The sequence below is a fragment of the Sarcophilus harrisii genome, chromosome 5 (genome assembly GCF_902635505.1).
Source record: "Sarcophilus harrisii chromosome 5, mSarHar1.11, whole genome shotgun sequence".
Taxonomy (NCBI): Eukaryota; Metazoa; Chordata; class Mammalia; order Dasyuromorphia; family Dasyuridae; genus Sarcophilus; species Sarcophilus harrisii.
This window is the reverse complement of record NC_045430.1, coordinates 186067096-186080455: the sequence shown is the minus strand read 5'-3', so window position 1 is coordinate 186080455 and position 13360 is coordinate 186067096. Positions and strand designations below refer to the sequence as shown.

The 13360-nt window shown below is 35.2% G+C and overlaps 1 protein-coding gene across 1 annotated transcript in view; it reads left to right on the top strand.

Annotated features, from left to right (window-relative positions):
• DGKI (diacylglycerol kinase iota) overlaps positions 1-13360 on the top strand; it is a 552148-nt gene that overhangs the window by 519088 nt on the left and 19700 nt on the right. Inside the window, exons 30-31 of the mRNA XM_031939143.1 lie at positions 1721-1758; positions 8594-8714. Of these exons, the coding sequence (XP_031795003.1) occupies positions 1721-1758; positions 8594-8714 (159 nt within the window). The remainder of the gene's footprint in view (positions 1-1720; positions 1759-8593; positions 8715-13360) is intronic.

Here is a 13360-nt window from a genome sequence, read left to right as displayed (position 1 = left end):
TTCAAATTTATCTATCACTTATAAGTACTTATGAAGTACTTGTCAAAAAAAAAAGATATTGCTAAGGGAAAAATGACTTTGACAGATGATTGGAGAAAAGATTTTAAGTAGAAATACCCACCAATCAACTATTATAGTAGTTCATGTGTGAGATGATAAAGCTGTTGCACCTGGATGATGACAGGGTCAGAGGAGAGGAGTGTGCATATTAAACAGATGTTATAAAGACAGAATCAACAGCCCTTGTTGATAGATTGGATATGGGTACTGAGAGTGAGAGACAAGCCAAAGCTGACATCTAGATTGCAAGCCTGGGTAACTGGGAGTTGAAAAGAAGACCCAGGACAGAACCCTGGGGGTATCCACATTTAGAGAGTTTAATCCAGGGAAAAAAGAGACTAAGGAACAGTTAGATATATAGGAGGAAAACTAGGATAGAGGAGTGTCATGGACACCTAGAAATATCAAAGGATAAGAATGCAATCAATTAGGCCAAAGACAGCAGGAAAATCAAAAAGGATGCGGATTGTGATAATTTGACAATTAAAAAATCATTGGTAACTTTGAAGAGAACAATTTCAGTTGAATGTTGAAATTGGAACCCAGACTATAAAGAGTTGAGAGAATAAAAGGAAGGGAAGGTGAGGTATCAGTTGTGTCTCAGGCTAGGGATTAAATTCGAAACAGAGAAGGAGTTATATTTCTGTTATGTCATCTATCATGCAAGTCCCAGAGCCTCTTGGGGTTAAAAAGGAGCCAAAAGACAATACATTGAGGCATTATCAGAAAGGATAATGAATGTACATTTTTCTTTTATTCCCTGAAATGACTAATAGATTAGTGTATACTCCCAAACATTGCATAGAGAAAAACTCAAATCAAACACAAATAGTCTTAATACCTATGGGAAGGAGCCTAGTTGTCTGTTTCTCTTTGTCACACATACATCTCAAGTATAGCCTCAAAAAATTGATACAGAATGGCATCTAACAGTATCTTTACCTGTAAAATGGGGATAAGATGAACAAGATGACAGTGCAAAGCATTTTGTAAACCTTAGGAAACTATATAAATGCTAGTTACTACTATGACAAAAATGACAACTACTACTTCTCCTCCTCCTCCTCCTCCTCCTCCTTCTCCTCCTCCTCCTCCTTCTCCTCCTTCTCTACTCCTCCTCCGCCTCCTCCTCTTCCTTCTTTTCCTGCTCCTTCTTCATCTCCTTTCTTCTTCTTCATCTCCTCCTCCTCTTTCTTTCTTCTTTTTCTTCTCATTCTCTGCTCCTCCTAGTTCTACTACATTTACCTTGCTGAATCTCTAGTTTTCTCCCCTTAGCTAAGATTACATTTTTTAGAAAAAATCATTTGATATTTTGATTCACAAGTCACTGAAATCCAAGACAAGCATAAATGAGAAGGCATGACAATGATAAACTCTAGGTATTAGTATCATATACTAATGAGTATAAAGAAGCCAAATAAAAAGGGTATAAAGTGCCATGGGAAGGTGGCTGGAAGGGGTAAAAGCTAAGAATAGGATGTAAAAAACTAATCAGTTTCACAAATTTTGCCCATTTCTGTGGTTCTTCCACACTTCTTCCTCCTTTGTCCTTCCTGCCCTACAGTTATATGTATTTCTGGAAAATGAGGTCTCTATTCCTTGAAATATTTCAAAAGGAGGTCTTAGAACTAATAGGAAGTCTCTCTTTTGTCTCTTACAGCACTTGTACAGGCAGTCATAGCTGGAGATCTAATGAAGGTAAGAAATATTTTTTAAGAACTATAAACCAATACCATCCATCATTCCAAGCCACCAGGCTTCTGTCATGAGCAAGACCCATCTGCCATTTGCCTTCTTTGAATAAGTTTTTTCCATCTTAACAAAAAATATGGACTGCTAAGATTAGAGATGGGCTGGGGGAGAGTATAGCCATAGTTCCCACATTTCTTATTGGGAGAGAAACTTAAGTAGCCTCCTTAACACAATTACCTTGATCAATTAAAATAGATGGAGTGCCTGCAGAAAATAATAAGCATCCAATATAGTCTCTAATCTCTGAATATGCTTGAAAGACAGAGATTTCTTTTTAGAAACCATCATGATGTGTTTTTTCAGGCACTACCCAAACAGTCCCTGAAACATAGTCCCCAGAGGGAAGATGGATAGTCTAGGATTATTTCAGCCTCATTTTGGGGAGGGAGGGTGGCAAAGCTTTGAAAGACTTGTCTTCCCTCTTGTGGGAATAAAGTTGACACTTGGTAATTATGGTACAGGTAAAATTTGCTTAAATGTAGAGGAAGCTTTTACTTCTGGCTTCAAGGCAAAAGGTTTTTGGTTATAGGTTCATAAAAAAATAAGTTAAAAAAACACTTCTCTCCTCTTAGGAAAAGAGGGGAAAGACCTCTAGGGCAGAATGCTATATATGTTATAATACAAGGTTGTTTTATCTGTTATTTTTATTTAACTGTTTTTCTTTGTTATAAGGGAGGATTAAACCAGGGAAGGATAGTACATGCAGAAACACAGTGATATAAAATCAAAAGAAAGCAATAAAATTTTTTTAAAGCCAGCAAGTAGGTGTTAATCTACATTTTCAGCAATTAGAAGAGATCTGGGTCTGCCTACAGTATAAACTATGCCCCCTACCACTTTCCACTGTATAAGAAATGCATCCTTTTCTCTCCTTTTCATTATTTACAAGCTGTTATGTGTGGGAGATCCAGTGGACAATATGTGCCATCAGGCTGAAACATATAATAGAGCTTCTCGGAAATGACAATTCTAACACAATTATTTGAGTCTAGAAGCAAGAAAAAATAAATGACTTATGGAAAAGGACAGAGAAAACATCAGAGGGAACTATGACCAAGAATCAAAACAAATAAGCAACATCACCATTGGAATACATCCTCAAATCTACATTGGATGTGTTTCATTCCATCCACATTAGCCTTGAACAATTCTAGGAGCATACTTCTGAAGCTTCACATGAAAATTCTCCTCCTCCAGGATGCCCTCCCCTAATATCTAAACAACCATGCAGAATTTTTCGCTTTCTTCACTTAATGCTCTGTCTTTTCCAATTCTTTCCTTCCATTATTATAGTCATGAATTTATTTTTAAAGCCATCTCATCTTTGTCATCAGTTATCATGATTCCTACCCACAATGTGGGCCACAAAAATTTTTAATAACTAGGGGACTGGATTCAAAGTCAGGAAGATAAGGATCCATGACTCTTTTAGTCACAATGACTAGGAGATAAACACAAAATTTGGAGTTAACAGAATCAGGACTGAGACACTTATTAATTTTGTGACTTTGAAAAAGTCACTTAATCTCTTTGTAACTCAGTTTCCTCATCTAATTTTTTTGGAGGAGGGGATTAGACTCAGTTTCCTCAGAAGTTTCATCCAATTTTCAATCTGTGATTCTGTAAGTTCAGTCTCTGACACATATAAGCTATATGACCACAAGCAAGATCCTTTGCCTTTCAGTAGCTCGGGCTTAAAAAAAGACATATAAGATATCAATTCTCATTGATAAAGAGAACCAGAAGTTCTCTCTATATATGAAATTTTAGACTTGGGCATATATAAGAATGCTATAGAATAAAAAGCTTGAAAGTATAGTTTCCCTTGCACATTTGAAAGGTGTAGTGTCCAGGACCTAGCAGCATACCTTGCATATAGTAGGTGCTTAATAAATGTTTCTCTAATCAAAGTAAATCAAGTTTAGAAATAGCCTTTAAGGAATGTTTTTATTGTGTTAAACTAAGGTACAAATGTGTTTTTTTTTAAAAAGCAGGGTGCTATTTTTTCTTTTGATTATTTTTATTCAATTATATTTTTATTTATAGGTCCATTATCTCCTTTTCACCTAAACCTCACCATCATTGAGAAAGCTAGATAAATGAAATATGTTACAAGCACAAATAATCAAGAAAAGCAAATTTCTTCATTAGCCATGTTAAAAAAAAAAAAAAAAAAGGTTTCATTCTGTACTCCAAGTCCATCACCTATCTATTAGGAAGTGGTTAGGAAGCTATTTTTTAAAAGGTAAATTTAGAACCAGCTAAAAGTTCAAAAGCTAAATGATGGAGATATTGGAGTGGTTTGCCATTTCCTTTTCTAATTCATTTTACCAGAGGAATAACTAAAGTAAATAGGGTACAGTAACTTGCTCAGGGTCACATAGCTTGTCTGAGGCTGGATTTGAAGTCAGGAAGATAAGTTTTCCTGATTTCCAAATCAGTGTTCTATCCATTTCATTATATTTGTATGTATATGTAGGTATAATAGTTATATTCACCTTTCTCTGTAGTAATCAAAGTATGCTAATAGTATTTGTTCTTTAGTGAACATCTCTTTCAGTGATTCTAGTTTGCATGCTGTCCTTCCTATAATTAGATTAGGCAGCTAAGTGTAATAGTGGATAGGGTTCTGGATTTAAATGTTAAGAAAAATTGAATAAAAATCTTCTCTTAGATAATGTCTAGCTGTGTGACACTGACCAAATCCTTTAACCTCTCAGAGGTTTAGCTTCTTTATCTATCAAATAAAGCTAATGATAACAACTCTCTCATAGGGATGGTTAGAACATGGACTTATAGTCATGGAGATATGAGTTAAAATATCAGAGACTTATCAGTATGTGTGACCTTGGTTAAAACACTTAATTTCTGTTTGCCACAATATCTTCATTATGAGGATCAAATGAGATTGTATTTATAAAGAGCCTTTTAAACCTTAAAGTATTGCAAAAGATTAGTTCTAATTGTTATATACACAATTGAACACAAATGGTCTTTTCAAACACAGGTTCGAAATGGAATCTACTTTCTATTATCCCAAACCTGCCACTCCTCCCATCATCCCTTACTAAGTTGATGGCAATTTGATGCGAAAATATCAGATGTTCTTTTACTTTTCCCTCTCCCTCACCTCACTCCACATCCAATAAGCTAACAAATTCTCTCCATTCTACCTCCACAGTATCTCTGAGACATCTATACACACACACACACACACACACACACACACACACACACATATATATATTTCTTCATAACTGTTCATACAGCAACCATTATAATTCAAGGATTAATCACTCCTGAGGTAGAGTACCTTGTCTCTCTCTGCCTTTGGTCTGCCCTCCTCTCTATTCTATCATTTACATAACAGTCTAAATAATCTACCTAAGGCATATCTGAGCAGACTGTCCACAGGTCAAAAATCTTTAGCTATTATCTAGTATAAACTGCTTAGACAGTCATTTAATTGCATTGATAATCAAGTTCCAATATAATTTGTTTCTTATTTTCTTTTACTTCCTTTCATGTATTCTATATAGTCAGTTAATAAACTTTTATTTCTTACCTATTATGTCCCAGGCACTGGGCTAAGTGCTAGGGGTACAAATAATAGATAGATAGATAGATCTATATCTGTAGACCTATATATAAAAAAAGATAGTCTCTGTCCTCAAAAAGCTTACAATTTTAGGAGAGAAGAAACTGCACAAAAGGAAGCTAAAAAATGTGTGTGGAGAGCTTCCAGGGAAGATTTCGTTTTTAGGGTCATGGTAGAGGAGTTAGAGAAGCCTTCAAATGGTACAGCCAGAGAGCTGTTCCAAGCTTAGCTTCCTCCTTAAATGGAGCCTTTGGAATTCATGGCCCCAGTCTCCAATCAGAGAGGCAGGGGCCAGTGAAGGAGGGGAGTTCAAAGGCTGATGAGATTATACAGGTTGATGAAGTATCAATCAAACATATGTAGCCAGGCTGTTTCTCTATCTCATCCAATTGCCTTCCCTTAGCTCTGTGCAGTAGTGCAGGTCTATTTCATAACAAAAACATCACATTACCATGTGTTGAATCCTTTGCCTTTAGGGATTAGCCCAGTACCATGTGCTCATAAAGACTGTGCTATTAGCTCTCCAAACTGAATACCACCTCCTCATTCCCTCTCTCCTCTCCTCTCCTCTCCTCTCCTCTCCTCTCCTCTCCTCTCCTCTCCTCTCCTCTCTCTCCCTTCTCCCCCTCTCTCCCTTCCTCACATTTTCCTGTTACACCACTTTCTCTGTATTTCTTCTTTGTACTATATCACATTCTATCTTTTATCATTAATGTTTGCAAACTTACATGTCCTCCTAATCGTGAACTTCTTAAAGGTGAAGGTGGTTTAATTTTTTCACTTTTCTATTCCTGGTGCCTATTATAGTGCCTTACAGATAATAAATAGGTTATTAAAAAGGTACTAATTGAATTGAAACATGAACATACTCTTAAAGTTTAATTTATTCTTGCTTTGGGGAATACATGTCCAGTACATACACCACTGTAAGCCAGGGATAAATAGGACGTTCCCCCAGTAGAATGTAAGCTCCTTGAGGGCAGGGGCTTTTGTTTGTGTTTTTATCTTTGTATTCTCAGCTCCTAACACACACTTTTCATGTAATACAAACTGTATTGGAACTACATTGTGGAAAAATACAAAACTTGCCCTACTTTCCATGGCTTGCATATTTACAGGACATATTAATTTTGCATGAGAACATAAGAAATATCTTCCTGAGTTAACCTGAGGGCTCAACCAGCCTTGTATTCATTTATTTTATTTCCAATTGAGATCTCATGGGGCAGCCCATAGTTACCCTTTTTGGTGTGATATTAAGCTCAGATCTGTGCCACTCTTTCTCCCTAACCTAAAATATATTTTGCTTCTTCATATTAGCCTAGTCTGTATATATCATCAATGAATTATTATCTTTATTAAATATGTGAGTATGTGTGTCTGCATTATATATAGCCTCTCTGGATAAAAGAATTATGTGTGTTTACTATCTACTGGATGAAGCAGAACCTAAAATTCCCTTTTCTAAACTTCAAAAAGGATTCCATAACTCTAGTAATCTAATTTTATAAATGTGAGTTTGTTTGCCCTTTCTTCATTCTTCCTTATTAGATTGTGTCATCATATTCCCACTTAGATTTCTCATCTTTCTAGATTTATATTTCAGATATGATTTTATTGTATTTTCAAAAAGTCTACTTTCATACAGAAGTTACTCCATCCACTGAAGGAAATCTTCACAGCATTTAGTATTCTAGTTTTTGGTATACCAGGGACACATAACAATATGTTAATTTGCCTTTGGCTTCTCATTCATCTTATAGGCAGTTAAATAATAATAACATAATGATAATAATAATAAACATTTATCTACTCCTTTGAGTTTTGCAAATAATTTTATACATTATCACTTTTAATCTTTACAGTAACCCTACGAGAGAGACACCATTATTATTCCCATTACTTCCTTTGAGGCAACTGAGGTTCAAGGTGTGGACTAAGTTACTTGTGTAGGTTCACACAGCTAGTAAGAGTCCGAGGCAGCATATGATAGCAGACCTTCACTGCCAATCCTTTTTGGCCAAGAAAACAAAACTCTCTTATATTATCCTGCCTCCCACTAAACTCATTAATGTTCAATAACTTTTTTATGAAGGAAATACACCTGGACCTGGAATCCAAGAGTTAGGAAGACCTAAGCTACTTCTTGCCACTGCTATACATTGTGACTATGTTGACTTCCCTAATGCCGTTTTCTCTTCTATAAAATTAAGATGATAATATCTATAGCATCTACCTCACAGGATTGAGAGAATTGACTAAAATAATGTCCACAAAGCACTTTACAAAAATTACAGTGCTATATAAATTATTGTTTGTACTTCATGCCATCTATGGGAGGCTACAGAAAACAAGAAAGCTTTACTCTTGGAGCAACAACTTAATTATGGGTGAATTCAGCTGTGCCTATTTCAACTAATCCTTCTTTCTTTTTTTCCCATCCAGAGAGTGGTATTAGATTTTTGTAGCATATATGTAAGTAGGTGTACAAATGCACATGCATGCATGGACACACACACATACACCCCTTTTAAAGTAGAAAAAAAAAAAGAGCACAATGCACATAAACAAAATAAAGAATAAGTAGTTAGGGGTAGCTAGTGGATAGAACAGACCTGAAGTTAGGAGGACCTGAGTTCAAATTCAGCCTTGGACACTTGACACTTCACTAGCTGTGTGATCCTGAACAAGTCACTTAATCCTGATTGCTTCACAGAAGAAGAAGAAAAGAAGAAGAAGAAGAAGAAGAAGAAGAAGAAAGAGGAAAGAAGAAGAAGAAAGAAGAAAGAGGAAAGAAGAAGAAGAAAGAAGAAGAAAGAAGAGGAAAGAAGAAGAAGAAGAAAGAAGAAGAAGAAAAAGAAGAAGAAAAAGAAGAGGAGGAGGAGGAGGAGAAGGAAGAAGAGGAGGAAGAGAAGGAGGAGGAGGAAGTGGTTAATCTCGTGCATACCAATTTTATTTTAGCTGTGTAGCAAATATAATTATCTTGGGACCAAGATAGGGATAGCTGAGCATTCTTGGCTATCTGTTTATTAAATGATGCAACTAAGGAATGGGATTTCTTTTTGTTTGGCTTCCCCTCTGGGTCTTTTGAGGTAGATAGCATTTGTGATTTGCCTCTTCTGCTCTACCACTGGATGCCTTACCTCCAAATGCTGGCTGAATTTCTGGGTTTCTGTTTTTCAGCTCATAGAATGCTATAAGAATGGAGGCAGTCTACTAATCCAGGGACCAGATCACTGTTCACTCCTTCACTACGCAGCTAAAACTGGGAATGGCGATATTGTGAAATACATCCTTGACCATGGTGAGTAAGCAGCGCTTACCTGCAGACAGAGTGGTTCTTACAAAGCCAACTTTGACTCAGGAAACTCTCAGAGTGGGATCTTATTAATTCTGTGCACCTCTTTACTGTCCATGCTCATCTTAGAGTCTTTTGCCATTTTGTTTGTAACATTTATAGGATTTTAAAGCTACCAAACCCTTTCCAGATATTGTCTTTACTGAGTCCTGCAATTTTCAGAAAATGGTATTTCTAGAGATATCTTTCAGGAAATAAGGTGTCATAAGCAAATGAAACAGCTTATGACTCAATTTCAGCTTTCTATGTCTGCACAATGTAGATCTTATGGAGATCACAGAAACTATCTGAAAGAAGTCATAGGATCAGGGCTTTATAGCTATAAAAAACTTTTAAAATTATCTAGTGCAAACTCATTATGCAGTTGAGAAATGATGAAAAACTTGCCAATATTCACCCAGGTCCTGAGTGGTATGTTGAGAATTTGTGACCAAGTTCTCAGCTCCCAATCCAGCAAACTTTCTGTACCATGTACCATGCTAGAATGTCCTGATACAAAATGACATTGTCAAATCAGAAAATCTCAAAGTTGGAAGGTACCTTACATGTCTGCTAGTCCAAATCATACTTGACCAGGGCTACCTTCTATATTCTATCATGGGAATTCAGTTAAAAACTTCCAGTGATGGGAAACTCATCAATTTCTAACTCAACCTATTGCAATTTTCAAAAGCTCTGAATGTTAGGATTTTTTTTTTCTTAAATCTCTTTAAACTTTGCCTCTGTCATTTCTATATGTTTCTTATAGTTTTGTCATCTAGGACCAAGCACAATAAATCTAATACCTCTAGACCATGATAGTCATTCAAATACTTGATCACAACTGTCATGTTTCCCTTCTTTGCCCTAATGAACTCTCTAGACATATCTTCCCTTCTTTAACCGCAATTTACATGTTTTAACATTTCTCATTTTAAAGTATTACCTCATTCCATCTGGCTCATCAGTTCTAGCCTTCAAAGGCAGGACATATGGGATTTTGATTCTAGATCTGTTACTTATACCTCTCAAGTTCATGCTATCTGACAACATGGTAAGTAAGCTATCTATGCTTTTATTCAAGTCATTGATAAAAGTGTTAAGCAGAAAAATGGCTAAAATTAGAACCTTGTGGTATTTCACCAACCTGTCTCAAGTCTCACATTAATTTACTAATCACCAGTATTTGGGTCTAGACATTTAGTTGCTTCTGAATCAGATTGTACCATTATCTAGCTCCTTTCTCTTCCCTTCAAGTAAAGAATTTTTTCTAAACCTTGCTGAAATCAATGCATATTGTGACATTGCCCCAATACTTTAATCCAGTGACTTAATCACAAAAAAGTAAATGGAATTAGTCTGACATAAAGTATAACTTGTCTTTGATAATCTTATCTTGTATTCACTGATCTCTATTTCTCTTTCTAAATGTTCATGATTCCTTTAACAATTTATTTTAACTTGTTATCAAGAATCAAAGTTAAATTTAGTGGGTCTCAAGTTTGAAGAATCTACCTTCTTTCTCTTGTTTTGCAAATTAGGACTGTGTTTGCCTATCTGTAGTCCTACAGAATCATTCTTTATGATCTTTTGAAGCTAATTGACAACAATTGAGAATCAAATCTCCTAGTTCTTTCCAGATTTTTATATACCTTTTATCAGGAATTGATGACTGCATCTCATTTAGGGCAGCTGAGTACATTCTTACTATCTCCTGGTCCCCGTTAACTACTTGGGTTCTATCCTTCTGAGCTTGAAGACTATCTCACCTGATAGAGAAATAACAAACAGAAGGTATCTGTTTTTCCTGTCTTTGGACTGCCTTTGTTATCACTTTACCATTTGGTGTCCCACCCAGTAATTTTTTCCTTTTTTGGCTTCATCTCACCTCAACATAGCTTAAAAACACCGGCCTATTGTAAATTCATCTTAAATCTTAGCTTATTCTACTCTTTTCTGGATACTTTTGTTACAGGACTTTGCTACACTTTGGTATTCTGCAATTATTTGCCTTTGCTTTCATTTTCTGTACTTAGTATTTTGTAGTCTGTTGGAAGGGAATTCTCTGTACCACCACGTTGTTATCTTTGGAAAATTCTTCATTTCGTTCTCATGTGAATTCTTTGTGTTTGTGTTATAAGAATTTTGCACTGAAGAGTATATACTATCCTTCTTCCCTTGGGGAATCTTAAGCCATATGATATGATCTATCCTTCTTCTGAGGTCTTGTCTATATCCTGTGCCTCAAAGTCTTGGTCAGATATTAGGCCATGCTTGGACTTTACTTCCTTACCTGCTACATTCTCTGAGGTAGAATTATCCCTCCTTCAAAGACTTGAGTTATTCTGTTTCTGCATTACATTTTCTCTTATTGGTTAAAATCAGGTTGAGAAAGATAGCTCCCTTCACTACCTCTTTCATCTTCTTAAGGGTGAAACTTTCACCAAGGTAAGTCAATCATTTTTCAATTGCTTTGCTTTTATCATAGGGAGACTGTTCAGATAGTTGAAGTCCTCAATCATTATTATATCATGTCTTCTTGCCAGTTTTTATAAACTACTCCCACAATTCATCATGAATGAGGCTCCTTTTGCTTAGGCAGTCTTTAATATATTTCCTTTAATATTACTTCTGTTTCTCTCAGTATTGATTCTTACGTAAATATGTTCCACTATATTTGCCCCCACTAGTTTTATCTTTTTTTTAATCTTTACCACTGAGTTAATCTAATCTGCTCATTTCAAGTATGATATACATTTCATACATTCTAGTCTTTTATCACCTCCCACAAGATTTGAATATTATTTATGCCACTGAAGTTTTTCTTTTTCCTTTACTTTTTCTAGCCATATCTTCAGGCTAGTATTCTGTAACAATTTTCAAGCCATGTGGATGGCATGTCTCTTTTGTCTTCACAATCTGTCCTTTTATACTTCAAGCTCCAAAAAGAGTAATCAAATCAATGCTACCATTACTGAACATAATGGTTCAATTCTTATTCTATAATTCCATTTACCACCCTTACGACTTCCTTGACTACCACTCCCATTTGTGTGGTATCTTTCCATATTAACAAGGTCTTTCAGGACAGAGATCTTATTTTGTGTGTGTTTATTCCTAACACTCAGCGCAAAGCCAAGCATATAGTAAATACTTGATAAGTACATCATCAATTATTTAATTCACTCATTGCATTAAGATCTTTGGCTCATTATTTACTATATTGTACATTTGTGTGTATTCATATCCATCTGAAACTATGAGTGTTTTTATTGCCATTCTTCAGGATATTGGTGTCTATGAATGACTAGTCACTTAGTTATACTGCTTTTATTCTTCCCATAGCATACCTACTCTTTATTCTCACAGTTGACAGTTTTTCTCCCTTTTTCCTCCTCTTTTCTCAACCATATAACAGAAAAACATACTTTTACCAATCCTTGTTCAACATACTTCATCTTTAGGACCTGCGTTATTATTTGCATATTAAATTACTATCCAGAAATTCAAATCCCATTCTCTGATCACACCATCTTGTTAATTGGCTATTGATTTTTCCAAATGTTATTTTTTTCTCTAAATTCCCTATTTTCAAACAACACCAGTTAAGAAAACATTTCCTATGCCTCTAACATCCTCAGTTTCCCATATAGGGCTTCATATTTCCTATCCTTCAATGGATTCATGTTCTCATTAATTTAGATATTACTTTAGAATATACAGATTACAGTCTATCTAATTCTTTCCATTCTGGACAATTCTTATTCATTCCTTTCCATAAATCTTCCATAGAGGACCTGCCTGAGTGCTAGAAGCCTTACTTTAGGTTTTTAAACATTTTGTATGTATTAGTGAAGTTCTTAGTTTGGCTGCCTGTTACACCCCATTCTTATTCCATAGCTGGCATGCCTTTTCTTCTTATCTTACATTATTTCCCTGAAGGATAGACCGTAATTCTTCTTTTTCATGTGACAAAAGTAACATGTTACAGCCTATTTATGTCACAGGAAACTCTCCATTCTCCTCTGAGTCATAAGAATTTTTGTTTCTTCAGATATTGAGATACTCCATTATTCACAACCATTTAACATTGTCAGGACCATATTGGTGCTATAAAAATGCTTAATAAAAACAGTTTTATTTCAGATGGTAGTTTGTTGAAAATGTTTTGTAATATCAACTCTGAAGTCAGGAGGATCCAGGTTCAAATCTGGTCTTAGACACTTAACACTTCTTATCTGTGGGAAATCACTTAACCCCAAATGCTCGAGCAAAAAAAAAAAAAAAGAAAGAAAAAGAAAATTCTTTGTAATTTTCTTTTTTTCTGTGCTCATTACTTTATTTTCTCAGATGTTGCTCTTTTTTCATTTTTTCACTTTTTTATTAAAAGGTTATTTTATTTTCAAAAGATATGCATGGGTAATTTTTCAACATTAACTCTTGCAAAACTTGCCATTTTTTTCACCCCTTTTCCCCACCTCCTCCCCCAGATTGCAAGTAACCCAATATATGTTAAACATGGTAAAATATATGTTAAATTCAATATATGCATACATATTTATACAATTATTTTATTGCACGAGAGAAATCAAATCAAAAAGGGAAAAAATAGA